The sequence below is a fragment of the Petaurus breviceps genome, unplaced genomic scaffold (genome assembly GCF_028583685.1).
Source record: "Petaurus breviceps papuanus isolate PSGF00001 unplaced genomic scaffold, PetGlider_PUasm1.0 98, whole genome shotgun sequence".
Taxonomy (NCBI): Eukaryota; Metazoa; Chordata; class Mammalia; order Diprotodontia; family Petauridae; genus Petaurus; species Petaurus breviceps.
In genome coordinates this window covers 60523633-60547818 of record NW_027187460.1, presented here as the reverse complement: position 1 = coordinate 60547818, position 24186 = coordinate 60523633, and the positions used below count along the sequence as shown (strand labels likewise).

At 39.9% G+C, this 24186-nt stretch overlaps 1 protein-coding gene across 1 annotated transcript in view; it reads left to right on the top strand.

Annotated features, from left to right (window-relative positions):
• GRHL2 (grainyhead like transcription factor 2) overlaps nucleotides 1–10360 on the top strand; it is a 229584-nt gene extending 219224 nt beyond the window's left edge. Inside the window, 2 exon segments of the mRNA XM_069080979.1 lie at nucleotides 5224–5288; nucleotides 6867–10360. Of these exon segments, the coding sequence (XP_068937080.1) occupies nucleotides 5224–5288; nucleotides 6867–6981 (180 nt within the window). The 3' untranslated portion in view covers nucleotides 6982–10360.
• Nucleotides 10361–24186: the final 13826 nt, after the last annotated feature.

Here is a 24186-nt window from a genome sequence, read left to right as displayed (position 1 = left end):
ACTTTGCCCACTGGTTCTAAGAGATCTGGAGAGTCTTCTTTTAAGATTTCTTGAAATATGATGTCTAGGTTCTTTTTTTTGGTTTTGACATTATGATAGACCAATGATTCTTAATTCTTCCTTTTCAATCTATTTTCTAGATGAGTTGTTTTTGCTATCATAATATCTTATATTTTCTTCTATTTTTCAGTCTTTTGCATTTATTTTAATGTTTTTGTGTCATAGAATCATTGTCTTCTATTTCATCCATCCTAATTTTTATGGAGTTTGTTGCTTGGACAAGGTTTTGCAACTCTTGTGCTAAGTAAGATATCAATTCCCTTTCCAATTCTCTCTCTCATAACTCTCATGTCTTTTCCAATTTTTTTCTAGTTCTCTCATTTCACTTGTAAAAATATTTGTAATTCTTTTTTAAAAACTTGCTTTATGTCTTCTAGGAATTGTAGTTATATTTGTGCCCAAGCTGTGTTTTTCTTTGGAGCTTTGCTTGTAGATGTTTTGGAGTCACTCTCTTCTTCTAGGTTTATGTTTTTCACTTCCCTGTTACTGTAATAGCTTTTCATGGCACATTTCTTTTGTTTGCTTGTTTGTTTGCTTGTTTGTTTGAGCATTCTTCCAGCTTACTTCCAAAATTCAGATTTTATATTAGAGTCAGACCCTGTGTACTTCTTGAAGGAAGATCTGGGTTGGTCCATTAGCTTCTTTCAACTGGGGTGTTGAGTGTTATGTTATTCCAGGCTCTCAAGGACAGTTTAACCTAAGAACCTGTAAGCTTTCAGTGCTCCCAAAGTGGTCTGATCCGGGACAAAGTCAGAGTGCTGCCTCCCTGCTCTGAGCTCTGCAAGCTTCTGACCTGAGTTTGGGTCTGAGCAGCTAGCTCAAAGTGACAGAACTGCATACTCTCCTTTGGTCTGGGATTCTTGCCCTGGTTATTCCTCTGCCACACTGCTGCTACTTACTTCTGAAATTGCTCCTTGCACAGTTTCCAAGCTAAAGCTTGCCATTGTTTCTCACCCTGGAATGCCATCCCAGACAATGCAGTTCCCTTCCTCAGCCTACCCTGGGTATTGGATGATTGATAAAGTTGTAAGTTGGCATCTGGTCCTGTCACAGTGCCCTGGTATGGATCTGGGACCTGCTTTTTGTTCTGGTGAAAATCTCTCCCTGTGCTGGAATGCTTCCCATGGCCCCATGCCCCTACCCAAATGCTCTTTCCAGTGCCCTTAGACCTCTCTATCTCCCTATCCTGACCTGGACTTGGAAAATGATTAGATGACTTTTCTGGGTTTTCCCCATTATGATTTTTGTCTGGCACATGTTCAAGATCTATTTATAGAAGTTTGAGAGGGAGCTTTCTGTATTTCTTTCTGCTTCTTTACTATCTTAGTTCCACCTTACCCTTTCATGCTGACTTACCTAAAAACTACATAGGTATTAACTAGCAGAATCAGCATTCAAACTCAGGGCCTCTGATTCTAAATCTAGTACATTTCCCCCTTGTAACCTATTGCCTCTATTAATACAAAGAAACACTGATCAAGAAAAACCCTTACCTCACAAGACCTGTGTGATGAATCTAATTTTGTGGTTCAATAGTCATGGCTTTGTGGTTTAGTGGTTCATTATTCTTGGTCCTACTTATTAATTCCTACTTAGTCATGATGGTACTCAAAACAATGGCACATCCCCAAAGAAATTAACAAAAGACCTGTCTAGTAACTTTTTTTGTTGGCAAATACCACTATGATGCATACTAGAGAATATTTGGTTCTTTTAGGGTTTCCTTATTATTCTCTCACCCTATCCCAATGTCTCGCCTAGGAAGCCAGGCAAAGGGATTGACTAGAGTCAGCCTAGAGAACCTGCTCCATTCAGAGATGTTTCCAACACAGGCTTAGGCTGGCATCAAAGTATCTTAAACTCAGTAAAAAGAGATATAATAGATTACTAATCCTTTTTCCCAAATGGAATAAAACCTGGATATTCATGTCACAGTAGCTGGAAATGGATGGATGATTGGACAGGTACATGACTGGGCCCAACAGATATGGAGGACTTAACTAGAGGTTGTTGATTGATTTGTAAAACTGAAGAGATTGGATCCAATGACTTCAAAGTCATAGGTCTATGACCCTAAGTCACTTCAACTACCCCAACTCTCCAGGCTTACATTTTGTAATCTGTAAAATGAATGGGTTGGACTAGATGACCTCTAAAACTTCCTAAAAGTGTTAAATCTATGATCAATATGCACATGGTATTGTGCTATGCACTTTCCGTCATATGTTTTGAGTTTCCTCTCAGTGTCTGGATTTCTCATGACATTTGGTGTCCATTTGGACTATACAATCAAAAAATGAGTTGTTATTTTTGTCCGGATTTCTCATTTCCTTGATATAGGGAATTCCTGGAGAGGAAGCTTTTTATGTCAATGCAGATGACATCTTCTTTGTTTTTCATAGTCTTATGAAAGTGCCTGAGGGCACTGAAAAGTGAAGTAACTTGCCTAAGGTCACATAGCCAATATGTGTCAGAGAAAAGACTTGAACCCAGATATCATTGATTCCAAGGGTGACCCTATATCTACCACATCATGCTACTAGTAACTATTTTATGATAATTTACCTTATGAGTAATCACTTCATGATTTATATTAAAATTTTAAATGTGGTGCAGTGGATAGAATGCTGGGCTTGAAGTCAGGAAGACTCATCTTTCTGAGTTTAAATATGATCTCAGACACTCACTAACTGGGTGACCTTGGACAAGTCACTTAACCCTGTTTGCCTCAGTTTCCTCATCTATAAAATGAGTTGGAGAAAGAAAAGGCAAACCACTGTAGTATCTGCCAAGAAAACCCCAAATGGGATCACAAGACTCAGATATGACTGAAATGAAAAAATAAACATATTGATAATTACTATTGGCATTGTCCAAAAGATTCTGTTTTTCCTTATTCCTTTTTACAGACTATGCTCAGGATGCAATGTACAGAAGAATGAGACCTAGAGAATTGAGGGAGATGTTTGAGCTCTTACTGCAGACTTCTGAGGATAGTGGAGAGCTCCTGTGAAATTTTGTAGGGGGCTCCAAGTAGCCATGAACATTAAGAATGTGCTGACAAACCAAGAAGAAATAAGGATCATTCTAAGCAGTAGCTTTTATCTGATTATTGGCTGTAAGTAGGCCAAGAGCTAGAAATTTACATCAGAACCTCATATCAAAACAGCAAAATAGCACCCTCAGCCCAATTTTGCGCCAACCCATTTTCAATAATAGACCATAGGGAAAATTTGACAACCTGTCAAAGTCTGAATCTGAGCTGCTGAGAGTGGAAATGCTGAAAGAATGAACAGAATTCCCATAGTAAATATCTAGAGTATATCTAGGTAATTTAAAGGTGCTTCAAGAATGGCTGAACTATGCTTTAAGCTATCTCTGTGAGGGAGCCTAATCCTTGCTTGGAAAAGAATTCACATCAAACTGCTGACCATCAAACTCACATTTTGTGATTGCTTTCAATTTCTTGATCTGGATTATCTATACTTTGTTTCCGTTCATGAAGACAGTTAATTTGATAATCCTTGCATAAAAAACAAAGATCCTCATAATATACTGAAATAATATTTTAGGTACCTTTTGAATGCCCTATGTCTCAGCTATTAGTGAATCTCGTAGCTCACCAAGCTTGCTGAAAAAGACTTAAAACTATATTAGGGTCTCTTCTTGGGAGGTAGGAGTTTTTAAACCCCATATTAACATTCAATAAAGATTTGTTAAGTACAAACTATGTGCCAGGGATACAGACAAAATGAAACAGTCCCTACCATTACCCTTTAGCTACTTGATCTAAGTTTCAGCCCACTCTTCCCAGGGACCTTATGTGTGAAGGGCAAGAGTATGCCCCTAGTCTTGGGGTGGGGGGAAGAACTGTGACAAATGACTTTGCTATACATGCTTAGTAAATGCTTCTTTCTAAAAGCTGGTTAACTCTGGATGGCTAATTAAAATCATTGAGGAGCACAGGCACTCATGAGTCCTAGTACTAAAAATCCTCAAATCCCTCAGGTTTGCCCCTAGAGGAAAAAGGGACTGATAATTGTAAAGAGAATAGTTTCAGTTGAAAATAAAATTGGAAGCTGGATTGCAAGGGATTGAGAAGTGAGTGAGATGAAACAATGGAGGCAACAAGAATTTTTCTTTCTAGAAGCTATGAATGGGAAGAAAGACATAGGGTGGGGAGATAAAGTGAAGGTTGTTTAAGCACTGAAAGAAGGTGTATCTGGGCATGTTTGTAAGCAATAGAGAAGGACCCAATAGGCATGAAAATATTGAAAATTGGGGAGAGGGGGAATAATCTTGAGGAAAGACAATGAGAGGGAATGGGTTCAAGGGGAAAAGAATGGTGTTTTCCAGAAGGACCACTTCGTCAGAGGAGCAGACAATAGGGAGAGGTGCTGAAGTGCTTTGGGGTATACAGTTATTACTATTGTTTCAGTCACTACCTGAATTAGTAATGGAAAGGACACTGCATTTTCACTGAAATGGGAATTTGACCTGGATGATCAGGGCCTTAGTTTCCTCATCTGTAAAATTAGAAGGTTGGATGAGATAAATTCTGAAGTCCCTTTTGTCTCAAGGTCTAAAATAATCCGGTCGGCTGTTAAACTCCCTTCCTGGGTTAAATCCTGTGGCATTAGCTTCAGCATCACAACCAAGATGATGTGTTTGGGACAGTTTTTCTCTAGAGAAAGGAGATTGAATCACTGTCACATCTAGCAGTAGATCTGAATGATGTTGGGGGCAGGGAGTGGAGTGGAGTGTCATTGGGGGATTTAATTACTCCTTTTATACTCTAGTAAGGGGTGTGGGATGTTTCAGCTTGTGGATAACTCTGAAAGAAGATACTCAAAAGCTTTTACTTCTCCCTACCATAGAATGAGTTGAAAGTTCAAGTGTTGGAAGTAGAGATTGAGAAGATACCCTGAGGCTCTGCTCCCCAGAGACCTTAGTAGAGTGATTTAAATTTTTCCCTTTCTCTGGCCCCAGGGCTAAATAGCACAAGGTAGGCCTGATTGAGAATGTCTCATTAATGAAGCACATTGACATCTAAGTTGGGGTCTGCAGTGGAAGGAAGTGTAAAGATTTTAAATCTATTGCCTAATGTTCGACTGCAATCTCTGCCCTACTTACTTATTTTCTGTCTTTGGTTGGTGTTTACAGATATCTGAGAAATATGGCTTGCCAGTGGAGAAAATTTCAAAACTTTACAAGAAAAGCAAAAAAGGGTAAGGAAAAATATGATCACTTTTCCTAGACTCTCTCCCTTCCACCAAACAAACAAAAACAACAACCAAGAACACATGTGCCTGCATACACACACACACACACACACACACACACACTCTCTCTCTCTCTCCAAATTAACCACACAGGATGCCTAGGGCACTAGACTTGGAGTCTGGCAGATCCAGTTCAAATCCTGCCACAGGTACTTAATAGCTGTATGATCCTAGGAAAATCACTTACCCACTCTCTACCTAAGTTTCCTCATCAGTAAAATGATGGAGTTGGATTTAATAGCCACCCAGGTCCATTTCAGCTCTACATCTATGATGAATCCAAATTTCTTTTGTATATAAATCTGTTGTCCAATAATGCTCAACGTTTTTTGGTTTCCATTTCCATGGTAGCAGAACTGTTGGGGTGGTTATGTGTTGTGCGAATCTCTGAAAAGAGGAAAGTATCTCTGTTATGATGAGCTCTTAAGGCAAGGCAAAGAAAAGAAACTGTAATAGATTTGGAGAGAAAATAGGAGAAGACAGGACTGTACGGGGGGGGGGAAGAGGGGAGACTCTTTTCTTGAGGGCTTTGTAGCTCAGAGCAAGAGAAAGGCTGGTACAATTGGTCAGTGGGAATATGGGTATGCTGGTAAGTGTTTAAGAACCAGTTCACCCAAAATATAGGAAACACTTTTAAATTTAGCCTGCATTAATAATATTTTCTCTATCACTTCATTTAATCTAACAATCAACACAATAATAGATCAAGCCTGATTTGTAGGGTTTGCTGATTTCCAAGGTATAATTGCTCATGCTAAAAAATCAATAATCTCTAACTCATGTTTGGGTGAGGATAGGTAGGATAAGAAAGTATCCCCCCAACATTGCTCCCTGGACCTTTCTTTTGAGAGGGAGGGAAAGAGCAAGGGAGAAAAGAAAAGAATAATTTGTTAAATGATTTTAGAATAAGAGTTCTTAACCTTTTTATGTGACATTATCATCATACCCACCATTTATTAAGGTCTACTATGGGCTATGCCAAGTGCTTTATAAATATGTTTGCATTTTATCCTCTCAGCAACTCTGTGAGGTAGGTACTATTATTAACTCCATGATACATTTGAGGAAACTGAGGAGAGCAGAGGTTAAATGACTTGCCCAAGGTCTCACAGCTAGTAAGTGTCTGGGGTGAGATTTGAAGTCACGCTTTCCTGGCTTATTAACTCCTTTGGAAAACCTATGGACCCCTTTGCAGAATGTTTTTAAATTCATAAAGTAGACTACAAAGGAAAGCAATTATATTGAAATAAGTTATGAAAATATATATATATTTTTAAATGAGTTCTCAAACCCCAAACTAACAACCCCAGTTTTAATAGAGGAGACATAATGTACTAAAGCTTCCAAGACCTTACTGTAAGCCTCTAGGAGACTGAGAGCACAAGGAGAACAGGTCTAGTCTTTTAGAGGCCAGGGTGCAGAAGCAAGGTCCTAAGAGGTCATTATGAGTCTCCCAAGTTCCTTCCCTTGTGCTAAAGCCCTTGGATTCCTTCACAGCTGCCAATCTCTCTTCCTTTTCTCCAGCATCTTGGTGAACATGGATGATAACATCATTGAGCACTATTCCAACGAGGACACCTTCATCCTTAACATGGAGAGCATGGTAGACGGCTTCAAAATCACTCTGATGGAAATCTGACCTACCCTGCAAGCCCCCTCTGCAGGAACCGTCATTGCATTTCATCCCCAGAGAAAAGCACGCCCCACCCCACCCCCAAGAACCCTGCAGACCCAAGTCACCCCTCTGAGAATGCTGTTACAAGACTGCTTTGGGGAGGGGAAACGAGGAAAAGAAGTGCCCTTTTTAGTGTCATGGGGCCTTTGGCTCATTAATCTGGTTGCTGGGGCAGAGCTGAGGGAGGCCTGGTTTTCTGATAGGACCCCAGCTGGGAAGGTACCTCCAGTCCCTTGACTGGTGCCTGGGCCCCATAGGTCACTCCTGGGTATGGAGTGATCCATGCTCAAGATGAGATAGTCTAGGACCTTCCCCACTGAGGGAAAAGCATCTGCTTGGTTCAACTGGGGTTCAACTTCAGCTGGAACGTTTTAGTTTTTCCCCTTTCCCCACCATGTGGCTGGACAAAGTGGGCTACCCCATGGTAGTTAACCCAGGTGACGCAAAGAATTCAACAGTTGCATTCACCAGTCAAAAACCCCCTTTCTTTGCCCTGGGGAAGACAGTCTTGTCAAATACCTCTGGAAGCTCCCAGCAAGTGGCCCACGGGGACTTGTACAGAAAGATATTCAGCTACCATGTAATTTGTAAGTGACCTGAAAAGTATGCCTCTTTAGCATCTGTACATAATGTTTATAATATTGCAATAATATATTTTACCTACTGTATGTGGGCACGTTTACTGCCACTGTATTTGGGGGGTGGGGTGCATGCCCTGAGATTCGCCTTTCTTCAAGAGCTTTCATCCTGTCCCTCCCCCAGGGATGGTGTTGGTCAGCAGAAGTGGCCTGACGTTGAGTAGTGTTCCTGGGCTATGAGCCCAAGAATTTGCTGCCAGTGGATGGGGCAAGTCTCTATGCAGCCTCTCCCCCAGGTCTCTTTCCCTGTCCTCAGGGAGTTCCCCTTCCCTACGCGTTACTATGTTCCATTTCACTGGACCTGTTGCATGCATCCCCTGATTATGTTCTTTCATGAACTACTGGTTTTCTCTCAAGAAAAATCAAAGGATCTCCTTGTCCCTTTCCAGTGTACTGATGCCAGAAACCCTGTGAGCATGTGGGGGTTCCTCACAGTTCCTATGGCCCATCAAGTCACTACAGGGTTTGGAACAGACCATAATGTGCTATTCCATGTGCCTTACTGGTTGATTTTTTATTTAAATTAATCATTTTTTTTATCATTGCCCAGGAGTCCTTATCCCTGGGGCCTGGCCACCAGAGCGAGCTCTTAGGTGTAACTGGACCTAGTCAACATAGGCACTTCCAAGGGTTAGATTTAACTCTGTCTCCTCCCATTGGCATCAGATGCTACAAAAGTGAGGGAAACTTTAAAGGGTACCTTCACCTCCTGAGCTGTACTCGTTTCCTTTGGGAAACCTTTCCAAAAACAATGATGTGTGTGGCCTGGGGAGAGAGTTTCTGGGAAATGAAGAGGAAGAGAAACATTTTGGTAGATGATCTCTTAAAACAGCAAGCAAATCTGACCATGTGTTTCATTAAACATGCTCTCTGCAATTGTCCAGAGAGTCCAGAGCACTGAGCCCCTGGAAAGAGGAGAGTGGGCTTTATGTCCTCAGTGTGAACTTCTTAGTCTTCCCCATGCCTCAGTTTCCTTTTGCCTGGCCACTGGATGCCATATATGAAGCACTTTGAGGTCTTCAATGGAAGGCACCCTGGATTTCAAGTGCTGGCAATGGGCATTGCAAACCAGCACAATGGACTATACCTACCCCCTCTGTGGAACTGTCCCAGATCTGCTTCCAGACCCTCTCTGGCCTTGTCTTCTGCTCCCACTTATGTTTTCCCAGTTGGAGAATCTCCCAGTCCAGTTTACTTCTCTTTTATTAGGAAGAATTTAGAGGAGACCACAGTTTTTGCCCAAGAATGGGGAGTGGATAGAGAGGAAGATAAGGTGGTAACTCACCTTTCTGTGTTTCCCTTACAAACTTATTACTTTTATCTGTGATCACTCAGAGAAAGGAGGGAATAACCCCTAATCAAGCATACCACTATATCCTAGACTGATTCATTTATACAGCGGGTCAAATCACACACCCTGCTTTTCCTAATTGACTTGCTGTTTCTTAACACATGGAGGTGATTGATGCTACACCTAGTCCATCTCACCAAAATGTTCATGGGTTTTACCTGAATACTTCTAAACCCATTGCTGACAAAACCCAAATGAAATCACAAGCTCCTTGAGATCATGAATCTAACTTGCCTGCATGAAAGTATAAGTCCCAAACTCCTGGAAACCCTAGCTTTGTCCTAGCCCCTCCGGGTACTTTAGTGACTAGTTTCTTGAAGGAGAAATAGAATCTACCTACTATTCACCTTTCCCATTCTGTGGCGAAGACCTCAACTAGCCAGCTCTTAAATGCCACCTTCTGGTACCACTACAATCACTAGCAAGCATCAGTGATGGTTTCCTGTTTGTGAGATGTGATCCATAACACTACGGTGACTATTCTTGGGTGAAAGTTTGTATCACTCGTTCCCCAAAGAAATAGTGACCAGTGTATCTTCAGAGGTCCTGAGTGGGTCTGCACCTTGTTCCATTACTCTGCCTAGACATCACAGCATGTTTCAGATGGCCATCAGCATCCAATCCCCTCACTTCCCTGCTTCCATCCTGAATCACCTTCCCTCTTCTCCATGCCCAGGCCTTTCTGCTGCTCCCTCCTCTGAAGGAAAAGCTCATGGACTAGCTTGGATGTGCCTTTTACAGAGCACATTAGCAGTGCTTTGATAAATTACCAAGTGTCAGAAACTTACGGGCAAAAAGCACTCCAGAAACACAGAAGAACTTGACCCTTCTTCCTGTCTTATTTGTCACTTTCAAACAGACACTAATTTTTTGATCGATGGACCGCAGAGGCACTTGAAGCAAGTGCTTTACTTGTTTACGCTAAGCTGTTTAAACCTATGCCATGGCTGGTTTGGAAATGGGGCTGTCGGGGAAATACCATCTGATTTTCCTTCAGAGCCATTTCCCCAGGTGGCACCTGTGCATTCGTACCAGCCTCTGCAGAGATGCAGGATGTGGATAAAATGAATGGAATGTGTAAATTCTTCCCTTTATTTAAAATTGCTCGAATTCAACAGAAACAGGAGGGTTTGTGCCAAATTCTGTGAAAGGACCTTTTTTCATGGCAAGCAAAAGAAGCATTGTATACAATTTGCTTTCATGTTAAAAAAAATAAAACAAAACAAACCAATAGCTTATGTAACTTAATAGTTTTGTAAATGGGAGAAGGGGAATCTATAAACTAAAAATACAGTTATTTTATTTTTTGTACATTTTTAAGAAGAAAAATAAATATTCATAATGTAAGAGTGAACAGCAGCGTCTGGTGCTTTCAGTGAGGCCTTGGGTTCTTCAACCTGTTGGCAGGAGATTGGCTGCTCTAGGCAGCGAATATTCAGCTGCCACCAGATTTCCCACAGGGATAGCTCACAGCGTGAACATGATCAGGAAATTTCTCCCAAATGCTTCCTCCCTGATGGAGTAGACAGAAAAGTCTCTGAAGGAACTAGGACAGGGAGAAGGAGGCTCAGAAGCTGCCACTCTATGTACAATCTCATCACATAGTTTTTTGTTGTTGTTTTTTTTCTCTAAGCTATGTCTTCTCAATTCAAAGACATTGGTCTTTTAATTTTGTCATTTCCTCTCCATCTCCATCAGGGTCATCCTAATCTAATCCGCATTCTGCTTCCTCTTAGACTACAGAAATACCTTCTTAAATATTCTCTCTGCCATTATTGTAGTATAATAGATACAGACCTTGGAAGGTCCTACAAAGCTATCTTGTCCAAACCTTTCATTTTACAGATGAGGAAACTAAGGCTGAGGGGGCTTAAGTGACTTGCCCAAAGTCACATACATAGTAAACTGAAGAGCTGGGTTTGAAAAGCAGGATTGACTCAAATCCAGAAATCTCATCATGTCAGTTCAATGCTCAGGGACCTTGGCTCAAATCCTGTCTTTGATGCTTACTACCCCTGTAATTATTGTTGTGTTATTTCAGTGGTATCCAATTCTTTGTGACCCCACTTGGTGTTTTCTTGGCAAAGATACTAGAGTGGTTTGCTATTTCCTTCTCCAACTCATTTTACAGATAAGGAAACTGAGGCAAATAGGGTTAAGCGACTTACCCAGGGTCACATAACTAGGAAGTGTCTCAAGCCAGATTTAAACTGAGGAAGATGAATCTTCCTGATTCCAAGCACAGTGCTCTATCCACTGGGACACCTACTTAACTACTTAACCTTCCTGACCCCTCAGTTTTCTCACCTGTAAAGTGAGGGGGGCCCTTTTTGCTCTAAATCTATGATTCCATTAACCTCTGGTGTCTCCTTGTCTTATCAGATCAAATTCAAACTGTACAGCTCAGGACTTAAGGCTATTCATCAATTTCCCCCCTGTCCCCCCCCAACTATATACCGTGTTTCCCCGATAATAAGGCCTATGCCGAAAATAAGCCCTCCCCTTACTGTGTAAGATTCCTCTAAAATAAGTCCTCCCCCGAAAATAAGCCCTATTGAGATTGCTACTGTAGTGAAGGTGATCCCCTGCACTACACACTACATTACGGTACCCTCTGTATGCACTGTCTCCCCCCCCCCCCCCCCGTGAAACACACACCGCGCTCCGAGCTGCATCCAATCAGAGCTGCAGCAGTGAGCGCGTCATCCTGTTCTTCCCCAGTGACTTGCTTATTGAATAAAGGAACATTTTTTTGTTCACATTTATCTGTTTATTAAAATTGCTGTCAATGTTCATTAAAATAAGCCCTCCCCTGAAAATAAGCCCTCTGGTGTTTTTCTGTCCAAAAAAAATTAATAAGACAGTGTCTTATTATCAGGGAAACACGGTAGTATCATCTCTTACTGGTCTCCAACAGCTCCTCCCCTCCAGGCAAGGTTCATAGCCCAAATATCCTTGATTTATATGTTGCATATTTCTGCCCTTCCCTCTTCTCTACCATCTATGGTCAGCACCTCTTTTGATCCCTAGCTCAAAATTTGTCTCTAAGAAGTCTTTCCTAAGAAAGTCACTTTCATATAATACATAAAGACACATATACATATCTATATATGTAAATTGTTTATTTTTAACAATCTTTTTATATTTTGGATTCCAAATTCTCTTGTTCCCTCTCCAATCTCACCCATTGAGAAGGCAAGCAATATGATATCAGTTATGCACTGCAAAAATCATGCAAAACATATTACCATATTAGCCCCATTTCAAAAAAAAGTAAGAAAAATAAAGAAAGTAAGAAAATTATGCTTCAATTTGTACTAAGAGTTCATCAATTCTCTCTTTGGAGGTGTATAATTTTTTTTTCATCATAAGTCTTTTGGAATTGTCTTGGATTATTGTATCGATCAGAGTAGTCAAGTCTTTCACAGTTGATCATCATTATAACATTGCTTTTACTGTGAACAGTGATTTCCTGCTTCTTCTCACTTCACTTTGTTTCACTTCATATAGGTCTTGCTATGTTTTTCTGAAAACATTCCCTTGTCATTTACAATAGTACTCCATCTAAGTCATACACCACAACTTTTTCAAACATTCCCCAATTGATGAGCATCTCCTCAATTTCCAAATTTTTTGGACCACAAAAAGAGCTTCTATGAATGTTTTTGTATTTTTTTATTTTCATTTTCCTTTTCATTTGATCTCTTTAGGATAGAGGATAGTGGTATTGCTGGCTCAAAGAATATGCACAATTTAAAGTCTTTTGGTCCTATTTCCAACTTGTTCTCCAAAATTGTTGGACCAGTTGATTATTCCACCAGTAGTTTATTAATGTACCCATTTTACCATCATGCACTCTAGCATTTGTCATTTCTGATAGGTATAGTGTGGTACCTCAGAGTTGTTTTAATTTGACTTTCTCTAATAAATAATTTAGAGCATTTTTATATGACTATAGCTTTTATTTCTTCTTCTAAAAACTGCTTTTGATAATTTATCAATTGGGGGAATGGCTCTTATTTTTATAAATTTGAATCAGTTCTATATTCAGTATATATTTGAGAAATGAGGCTTTTGTCAGAGAAACTTGCTGTAAAAAAATTGTTGATATTATTTCATTGTGCATGGCATTCTCTAATCAAATGCAGCCTCCCTGATGATCCTTTTTAATCAATTAATTATCATTTATTAATATGATTTATAATACATAATTAAATGAAATATTACTAATTAGTTATTTAATCAATTAAAATTAATTTTAATTGCCCCTATCCCTTCTGATATCATGACTGCCACCCCTACCCTCGTTTAGTTCAGCTAAAGCATACCAGACCTTGCTCCAGTCCTTTAACTTGTGTGTCTTTCTTTTTCAAGTGTGTCTTGAATATGTTGTTGGATTCTGGTTTCTAATCCTTTTGCTGTCTGTTTCATTTCATCAATGAACTTCTCACATTCACAGTTATTATTATTACTAACTGTGTATTTCCCTTTATCCCAATTTCTTGTTTCTTCTTTTATCTCTTCTTACCCTGTCCCTCCTCAAAAGTCTATTTTGCTTCTAACCACTGCCTCCTTTAACCTGTCCTTCCTTTTATCATCCTCCCCCTTTCTTTTACCCCCTTGCCCTCCTATTTCCCTATTTTGTCGGTTGTATTTCTATACACAACTAAGTGTGTGTATATATTCTTCCCTCTTTGAACCAATTCCAATGAGAGTGAGAGTCAAGCTTTGAATACCACCTCCTCCCCCCATTTTCTTCTTCACTGAAAAAGCCTCTTTTATGTGAGAAAACTTTCCCCATTATACCACTCCCTTCCCCTTTCTCCCAGTGCATCCCTCTTTCTCCTTATTATTTTGTAGATAATTCCAACATAATTAACTCACATTTACACCCTCTCTCTATGTAAACTCCTTTTAACTGCTCTAATAATGATAAAGTCATTAGGAAGTACATATATCATCTTCCCATATAGGAATGTAAATAGTTTAACTTTATTGAGACCTTTATGATTACTCTTCTATGTTTACCTTTTTATGCTTCTCTTGACTATTGTGTTTGAATATCAAATTTTTACTCAACTATGATCTTTTCATCAAGAATGCTTGAAAGTTCTCTACTCCATTAAATATCCATTTTTCCCCTTAAAGGATTATGCTTAGTTTTGCTGGGTAGGTTATTATTGGTTGCAATCCTAGCTTCTTTGCCTTCTGGAATATTATAGTCCAAGTCCTCTGTTCCCTTAATGTCTTTAAACCTCAATTTTGTGTGATCCTGACTGTTGCTCCATGATATTTTAATGTTTTCTTTCTGGCTGCTTGAAATATTTTCTTTTTGACCTAGAAGCTCTGAAGTTTGACATAATATTCCTAGGGTTTTCATTAGGGATCTCTTTTAGGAGGTGATTGGTGGATTCTTTTAATTTCTGGATCTCAGCTGTTGGGGTAGTTTTCCTTGATAATTTCTTGAAATATGTTGTTTAGGTTCTTTCTTTCATCATGGCTTTCAGGTAGTGCTGTCATTCTTAAATTATCTCTCCTTAATTTATTTTCCAATTCAGTTTTCCAATGAGATACTTCACATTTTCTGCTACTTTTTCATTCTTTTAACTTTATTTTATTGTTTCTTTGATGTCTCATGGAGTCATTAGCTTTCACTTGCCCAATTTTAATTTCTAAGGAATAATTTCCTGCAATGAGTTTTTGTATTTCCTTTTCTATTTGGCCAATTCTGTTTTTTCAGGAGTTTTTATTCTTCAGTTAATTTTTGTACCTACTTTTCTATTTGTGCTCTTCTGCTTTTTAAAGGAAGTCTTTTCTTCAGTAAAATTTTGTGCTTTTTTTTTTAACCAATTCTGTTATTTAAGATTTTATTTTCTTTGGGGATTTTTTGTGCCTTTTTCAAACTATTAATGCCCTGTTCATAATTTTCCTGTCATCATTCCTATTTATTTTTCCAACTGTTCTTTTTCCACTCATCCCTTTTTTAACTCTTCCAAGAATTCTAATTGGGCTGGGGTCCAATTAGCAATTTTCTTTGAGGCTTTTTTGTAACTATTTTCATATTGTTGTCTTTTTCTGAGTTTATGTCTTATTCTTCCCTGTTACCATAGTAGCTTTTTATGGTCAAATTCTTTGTTGTTGTTGTTGTTGTTGTTTGCTCATTTTATAGCCTATTTCCTAACTTTGAACTTTATGTTAAAATTAGACTCTGCTCCCCTGGAAGTAGGAAGGCACTGTCCCAAACTTGTGGCTTTTTCCATGTGGTTGTTTCCAGAGCTAGTTCTAGGAGTCTGCAAGTTTTTGGTGCATCCAAAGTAATGTGATCTTGGGAGAGGCATGGTCACTGCTCTCCTGGTCTATGTTCTGGTCTTTACCCAGGAAGGGGCCCTGGTCCCTTGCGGTCACGAGCACTAGCACTCTCTTTGCCTTGAAACTGTGACTCAGTTGCAAATGGGCAATAGAGTTGTCAATCAGTGCCAGCTATACCCAGTGCCAGCAAAGGATCCCTGTAATCTCTTTCTGATCAGTTGTCTGACCCTCTTCCCGTCTCTATGTTGAGAACTCCTGAAGCTGCTGCTGCTACATGTGTGGGCTCCAGACAGGTTTCCACTCTGGTGTCACAAACTTTTCCCACTAACCTCCTAAATTCTCTTAGGCCAGAAAAATGTCTCACTCTGACCTTTTATTGGCTCTGCCACTCCAAAATGTGACTTGAGGCATTGTTTTATCGTTGTTTGGAGAGGAATGTTGAGAGAGTTCAGCTGGGTTGCCTCTAATCTGCCATATTGGCTCTCAGTAATGTCACTTTCAAAGGTATACCTAGCAGCCTTGGGTCTTGGGGGAGTGAGTGTCAACATCTCCAGGGTAGTGTCATCACCAAATCAGAAACAGACCATATGATCATGGCTACCATAGTAGATGCAAGTGTTTGGTTCCATAGTGGTACCATCAAGTTCAATTATAGCAACTAAAAGTTAATTCATTCAGCTGATTGGATGTGAATTTTACTGCTAATTTACCCTAGCAGCAGCATCTGAAAGCATTTAGTTCAAAATAACTTCAGAAGATACCCCACTAAGATGTTTATATGGTCCCCATAATCTTAAATATGATAGGGACTAGATTCCACACTGAGATGTTTATATGGTCCCATAATCTTAAATTTGATAGGAACTTTAGAGACCACTGAGTCCAACCCATAGCAGAACAATAATTACCCCTATAGCATGCAGAAGGAGCCATCCAACTTTTGCTTGAAGAGCTCTAGTGAATGATAATCTAGGAAGTTTTTCATTCAGACCCATTTTGCTTCATTAGAAAGTTTTTCCTTACAGAAAGTTGAAATATGTTCTTTATAATTCCACCCACTTTTCCTAATATTGCCTTCTAGGGCCAAACAGTACAAGGCTAATCCTTCATCCAGGCAGTAGATTGGTAATATCTGTCCTGAAAATGTTTAGGCCAAAGTTATCACCTCCACACATTTAGGTAAAGCAATCTAAGGACTTGTCCAAATGCTAGAAAACATTCAATGCTTCTTTTTTTGAGAATGACTCCAGTTCTACCTGGAAGGCACGCTGGGAGGGCCACTTCCATGAGAAAGTGAGATAGTCTTTGTCTGATTGAGAATAATCTGATACCTGTTTTTTTTATAGTAAATATTCCAATGCCTTGGGTAGTCCTGCTTAGAGGACATTCAGATGGATAGAGATGAGTCAAGTAGAATGGGTTGGCATGAGTGGGTTGTATTGGAAGGGATACGCACATTATTGAGATCCATGAAGATGTCAAAGGAAATAATAATGTTCCAGAGGTTGGCTCCGGAGAGTGGCCTATACTACTACTCAAATTCAAGCAGTACAAATAGAAACCTCACTGGGATCGTGTGATCTCACCAACAATCAGTGATCTCTTACTGTATCCCCATTTGCTTCAATTGTCTCAAAAATAAAAAAAAGAGCAATGGGTCTCCCAAAACCAAGTTCAATGGAACTCCAGGATTTGGAAATGGAAGAAGTAATGGAAGAAATGGAAGAAGTAATAGGATCACAGAATTAAAAGGTAGGTAGGAGTGACCTCAAAGACTATTCAATCCAAATGCCTCTTTTTAATTTAATTAAAGATTAATTAAAGGATTTACCCAAGATCATCTTTCTTGGTTGTTGTTCAGTCATTTTTCAGTTGTGTCTGACTTGTGGTGACCCCATTTCTTGGTGAACCCATTTTGGGTTTTCTTGGCAGAGATACTGGAGTGCTTTGTCATTTTCTCCTCTACTTCATTTTACAGATACAGGGTTAAGTGACTTGCCCAGGGCCCCACAATTAGTAAGTGTCTGAGGCAACATTTGAACTCAAGAAGATGACTCTTTTTGACTCCAGGGGTGGTGCTCTGTCCCTTGCACCACCTATGTGCTCCCCAAGGCCACCTAGGTAGTCAATACTGGAGTCAGAATTTAACTCCAGTTACAACCAATCCAGATCTAGTTCTTTCCCCACTGTACAACACTTTCTTTACTTTTCCCCTCTTTTAAGGTCATAATCGTGTCTGTTAGTTGAAGTTACACTGGAAACACTATGGGAACAGCTTCAATCTAATTACATGCTAGTATGTCTTGTTGGATGTGAATATCACTTAAGCAACTACAATAAAAGTAAGTCTCTACAGGATGAAGGGTAGTAGAATATCAGCTCAGGCATTGGTGGTGGGAAGGTCTTGTTTTGCATTTTTTGTTGTTTGAAAAGGGTACAAGAGGGAAGAAATAAGCAAGAAATTGATTCCACAGACAGTCTCTGGGAATTTTTTTTCATTTTTCAAATGCTTTATTAATTTCTGATTTGCATCATTCATTTCTTCCAGATTTTGAGTTACAAAATTTCTCCCTGTTTTTCCCCTACCCACCGCCCCAAAATAGCAGTCCCACAGGATATCCCCTCCTCCAATCTGCTCTCTCCCATATCTTGTCCCATACCCCCTTTGACTTTTCCAGTAGGGCGTGGTAGATCTCTATGTCCCAGTGTCTGTATATCTTATTTCCCAATTACATGTAAAATAGTATTAATAATAGTATATATATATATATAAAATTTTAAACATTTGATTTTAAAACTTTGAATTCCAGATTCATTTCCTTCCTCCCTTGTCACCCACCCTTACTGGGAAGATGGGCAGTTTAGTATGGGTTGTACATGTGTAGCTAATGCAAAACATTAACCTAGTAGATACATTGTAAAAGACTGACTATATTTCCCTCCCTCCTATCCAACCTCCCACTTGTTCTATTCTCTACTTTGATCCCATCCTTTTTCAAAAGTGACTTCCAACTTTCCTCCCCCCAAGCCTGCCCTCCCTTCCATCGTGCCCCCTCTCATCCCCTTCCCCCCTACTCTCCTGTAGGGTGAGATACCCTATTTAGTGTGTATTTCATTCCCTCCCCAAGCCAAATTCAATGAGAATAAGGCTGACCCATTCCCTTTTGCCTTCATATTCTTCCCCTCCACTGTAACCATTTTCCCTTGTTTCTTCTAAATGAGATAGTTACCCCATTCTGTCTCCATCTCCTCTCATTATATTCCTCTCTCACCTCTTAATTTCACCTTTTAAGTATCATCCCTTCCTATTAAATTGGACCTGTGCCCTCTATCTATGTATACCTGTAAACAAATACACACACATTAACATATGTATTCATATGCCCATATACCCTCTGATATAGCCATATATATAGATATATTCCCTTCAACTATTTTCATACTGAGAAAAGTTTCATCAGTTACAATGATCATTTTTCCATGTTGGAATGTTAATAGTTCAACTTTGATAAGTGGCTTATGATTTCTTTTCCCTGTTTACCACCTCAAGCTTCTATTGCTTCTTGTATCTGAATGTCAAATTTTCTATTTAACTCTGTTTTTTTTCATCAAGAGTATTTGAAAGTCCTCTATTCCACTGAATGACCATATTTTCCCCTGAAACATGATACTCAGTTTTGCTGGGTAGGTAATTCTTGGTTTTAATCCCAGCTCCTTTGTCCTCTGGAATATCATATCCCAAGCCCTTTGATCCTTCAGTGTAGAAGCTGCCAGATCCTGTGTTATCCTGTTTGTATTTCCCCAATATTCAAATTGCTTCTTCCTGACTGCTTGTAATATTCTCCCCTTGATCTGGAAATTCCAGAACCTGGCTATAATATTCCTAGGAGTTTTCTTTTTTGGGATCTTTTTCAGAAGGTGATCGGTAGATTCTTTCAACCTCTATTTTGCCTTCTGGTTCTAAAACATCAGGGCAGTTTTCCTTGAGAATTTCTTGGAGGATGATTTCTAGGTTCTTTCTTTGATCATGGCTTTTGGGTAGTCCAATAATTTTTAAATTATCTCTCCTGGATCTATTTTCCAGGTCAGTGGTTTTTCCCATGAGATATTTCACATTGCCTTCTATTATTTCATTTGTTTGGATCTGTTTAACAGCATCGTGGTTTCTCTTAATGGCACTAGCTTCCCTTTGGTCCATTCTAAATCTGAGGGAATGATTCTCTTCAGTGAACGTTTGAGATTCTTTTTCCATCTGGCAAATTTGGCTTTTTAAGGCATTCCTCTTCTCATTGCCTTTTTGAGCCTCTCTTGCCATTTGAGTTAGTCTATTTTTTAAGGTTTGATTTTCCTCAGTCAGGCTGTTGACTCTCATATTGTAATTTTCTTGCATCGTTCTCATTTCTCTTCTCAATTTTTCCTCCACTTCTCTTATCTGCTTCTTAAGGTTCTCTATGGCCTGTAACCAGCTTGTATTTTCCTTTGAAGCTTTTGGTGCAGGAGTTCTGACTTCACTGTCTTCTTCCTATTCCATGCTTTGATACTTTTTGTCCCGAAAATAGGAGTCTAATGTTGGATTCTTCTGTTTGTTTTTCTTTCTTTGCCTGTTCATGTTGCCCCTCAGTCACTTGACCCCTGGGCTTTTTGCCACAGTAGGACTCTGCTACCAGACAGGGGACCTTCCATCCCAAATGCTGGGGTTTTCTAAGAAAGCTCACTTTAGCTATGTCCTAAATATATCTCTTTCTGCATTTTAAGTTCATCATTTCTGTCAGTAGATTAGTAACATGTTTTGTCTTCACTCCTTTGGACTCATGGTTTATCACTGAATTGATCAGAATACTAGAGTCTTTCAAAGTTGTATTTCTCTATAATGTTGTTATCAAGTACTTATATGTTCTTGTAATGTTGTCATGTCTTCATTCTATAATGTTATCATATTTTCTCACTTCAGGTTGTATCAGTCACAGATGTCTACCAGTTTTCTCTGAAATTTTCGATTTCATAATTTCTTATCACACAATAATATTCCTTTATATTTGTATGCCATAGTTTGTTTAGCCATTTCCTAATAGGATGATACCTACTCTGAAGCCTCCACATGCTCTGGCAAGCTGGTCACACACCCCAGGACCTCCACCCTAGACTGCAATCCAGATCCAAGCAGGTTAAAGCAAGAATAATTACCCCTCAGACTGGTCTCATGGTCCCCCTACAGTCTGCAGGCCAGGAACTGAAGCTGTATCATGGCCCCAGCTGCGCCAAGGCATCTCAGTGGCTTCTCACCCTGGGGGCAGAAGCCAGTGCACTCCCAACTACTGGGTCCCAAAGTCCACACTGCACTGACCTCTCACTTTGTCCTTCACATCTATGTGTTGATTAATCTGGAAACGGCCACAGCAGCTGGTGATCTGGAGTCCCTCCAGCCAGTTGTTGGTCAGGCCCACCCTGAGGCTAAAACCTCTGGCTCACGCAGGCCTAGGCTCAGCTCCCAGAGCACTGAGCTGGCTGATTCCTACTGGCCTGCCGGGCTGTCCTCAGTGGGAAGTTAGCTTCTCTGTGTCATTTTGTGGGTTCTGTAGCTCCAGAGTTTGTTCAGAGTCCCTTTTTACATGAATTGGAGAAGGTGGAAGCTGAAGCCATGTGGAGGTCCTGCTTCTACTCCGCCATCTTGACTGCCCCTAGTCTCCAGGAATTTTGAAGTCTTTTCATAAATTTTTCTTGTTGTTGCTCAGCTGTGTCTGACTCTTCATGACCCCATTTTGAGGGTTTTCTTGGCAAGTTACTGGAGTAATTTGACATTTCCTTCTCCAGCTCATTTTGCAGATGAGGAAACTGAGGCAAATGGGGTTAAATGACTTGCTCAGGGTCCCACAGCTGGTAAGTGTCTGAGGTCAGATTTGAACTCAGGTCTTTCTGACTCCAGGCTGCTGTTCTATCTACTGAGCCACCTAGCTACCCTACAATTAACTAAAGCTATTTCCTAGAATTGTGCTGAGAGAAGATGACAAGAAATGAGAAACTACAGACAAACCCACACACAGAGAAGGTGCTAGAACCAGCTCAAACCAGAGCCAATTATTAAATTTTCAGTATATTTACACCTCAGAAATCAGCAAAACTATATAAATCACAACTTCTTTATTTTGTTAATTATTGAGCTCTTCTAGATTTAAGAAAGTGATGGAGAAAAATGTGAATAATGCAGATGAAATTTAAAAGTGTGTCTCGCATAGACTGTTTTATTCCCCCACAGAACTGATTACTAAGCATTTATCAGCACCTTTCCTTGATAACTTATCTAAATGAATGAGGTGCATAGAATAAGAACCTTTCATGAAAGTCCTGTGACTTCTGAATCTGTAGTTCAGGACTATTAAATTAAATATCTGGGTTTTCCTCACCTCATCACCAACTAGCTGTGTGATCATTTAACTTCTCTGTGTCCTCATTATGATTGGATCAGACAGGAATCATCTCTAATGTCTCATCTCTCTCAAAGGTGTGGAGATTCTAGGTGTCTAGGTCTTCCCTTTGTTGTGAAGAAAGGGCTTTATCCATCTCCCAATGCTATAGAAATGTGAGTTGTGATTGTTATTATCATTGTAATTTGGTTGTAGAGAAAATTGTTTGATGTAAGGAGGTCATTGGTGGAGGTTTAGAAGACTTGGAAACTTTTCTGCTATACAGAGATTTTTGTTGTGATGAAATTTTGACCTGCATTTATCAATTCTTGGAATTAAATAGAGCAAAGAACTCAGGTATCCAATGTCTTCTCTCTGTCTCTCTCTGTCTCTCTCTCTCTCTCTCTCTCTGTGTCTCTCTCTCTCTCTCTGTCTCTCTCTCTCTCTCTCTCTCTCTCTCACACACACACACACACACCTTTATTGATCTAGATATAACAAAAATGATTAAGATATTGCTGGAGATATTTCTGCTGCAGAAACTAGACAATTAGATGTCATAAGAGATGTTTCTGTCTCAGATGATAAGATTATTGTTACAAGGTAACATCTTTAGACTTTCCTTATTATTATGTCTCTAAGAACTCTCTGTCCTTCATTAGATCAAAAGTGACCCTCTGCTTCTGAAACAGAGGGCCTGGCAATTCATTAGAGGAAGTATGCTATCACCTCACAAACTGAGGCCCTGGACTTGTAGCTTCCTATACCTAATAGTTTGGCTCTGTTGACATTTGTTAATTTGAATATATATTTATTCATTCCATCTATTCATTCATTTATTTATTTGCTCATTCATTTATTTGTCCATCCATTTATTTGTTTGTTTATTCACTCACTCATTCATTCATTTCTGTCATTCATCTTTGAGACTGAATCTCCTTATCTTGCCCCAGGTAGAAATTCAGGGGCCCTTCAGTCTTGATTCCATTGCTGATCGGCAAGGGAACTTTGACCTGCTCTCTTTCTGACCTGGATCAATTCACTCTTCCTTAGGCAACTTGGTGTCCTCCCTCTCCAGGGGCTCACCATATTGGGTGCTGGACTTAGTGTGGACACGTGATTCACTTTAGCTCTACTACAGCCCAGAATGCCAAAACTTAAGTTATCTACTTGCCTCAGCTTCCTGTGGTGGCAGGGATTATAGGCACGCACCACCATTTTGTTTCTCTATTCTTGATTCTGATGACTTTAGTGAAAAATACCTCCTTTCCTGCTAGATGTAGATAGTCTTCTATGAGCTTTGCTGACTATTAGCATCAATAACCAAGTCCTGTATTCTAGAGACAGCAGAGCTAAAAGAGGGATTTCAGATGTTGGTGTATTGACTCAGTGTAGACCTACCATGACTGGCCTGATAAGAAAAAATGGTCGTAGTCAGCTATGTGATGAGGGCAGCAAAACTAGCTGTGGAAAAAAATAGCTAAAAGGACATTGCTCTCCCAGTGAGCAGTTTCTTGGGTATTTCAGTAATAGAAGCTTTGGATAAGATTTGAAGATGGGTTCACCAAAGGCCCCACCAAATTCCTTTCTCACTGAACTAACAACATAAGAAGTCTGAGATGAGGATTAGGGCTACATATTTACCAGGCCCTGTGGCAATGCCCAAATGTAGGTTGTATAGAGACGGCTTTTTAGGTCTTCTTATTATTGGCATCAATTCTTTTGGCTAGCATTGTCTATCAGCCCTGGAGAGGGAGATCTGAGGAAGAAGCTGAATGGGAAGAAGGAATCTAGTCACAGACTGGAGAATAATAACTGCCATTTACATCCTGCTATAAATTGTGCGTGCATTATGTCCTCACAAGCCTGTGAGGTGGGTACTGTGGGTATTCTCGTACCAATTTTACAGATGAAAAATCTAAAGTTCATAGAAGCTAAATGACTTGCCCCTGGTCACATAGCTAGGTAACTAGCAGAAGCAGAACTGAACTGAGGCCTTCCTGACCCCAAACTCAGCATTATGCTGTGCTGATTCACCTCATTCATTCTCTTAGAAAGGTAAACAGACTTAGCACCCTCAGATTTGTAAAAGCCAGAGAATTCTAGTCCCCTACTTCTTCCGTGTAGGTCATGGGTAGAGTGGACTGGCTGGAATCTACTTGTCCCCATCACTTTCTTGCTCAGGAGGTTGCAAGTATCTGTGTTAATTCAGAAGGATGGGATTTAGACATGGAGATCAAAGGTTTTGGATGGTCTTATTAACTGTAAAAAATGCATCAATACCAGGCAAGATTTACACATCTTCTATGAATGCAATACCAACTTGGGGAGGCTATCAGCAACTGCCAGTTTGGTTGAGTCTATTGGAAGCAAATAAACTGCTTGCTAATGCTGCTGGGAGACTCTCCCATCCATCCCTTCCCATCCACCCCCAACCCCCTCCCATGAGTAAAGCTGCAGCCATACACCC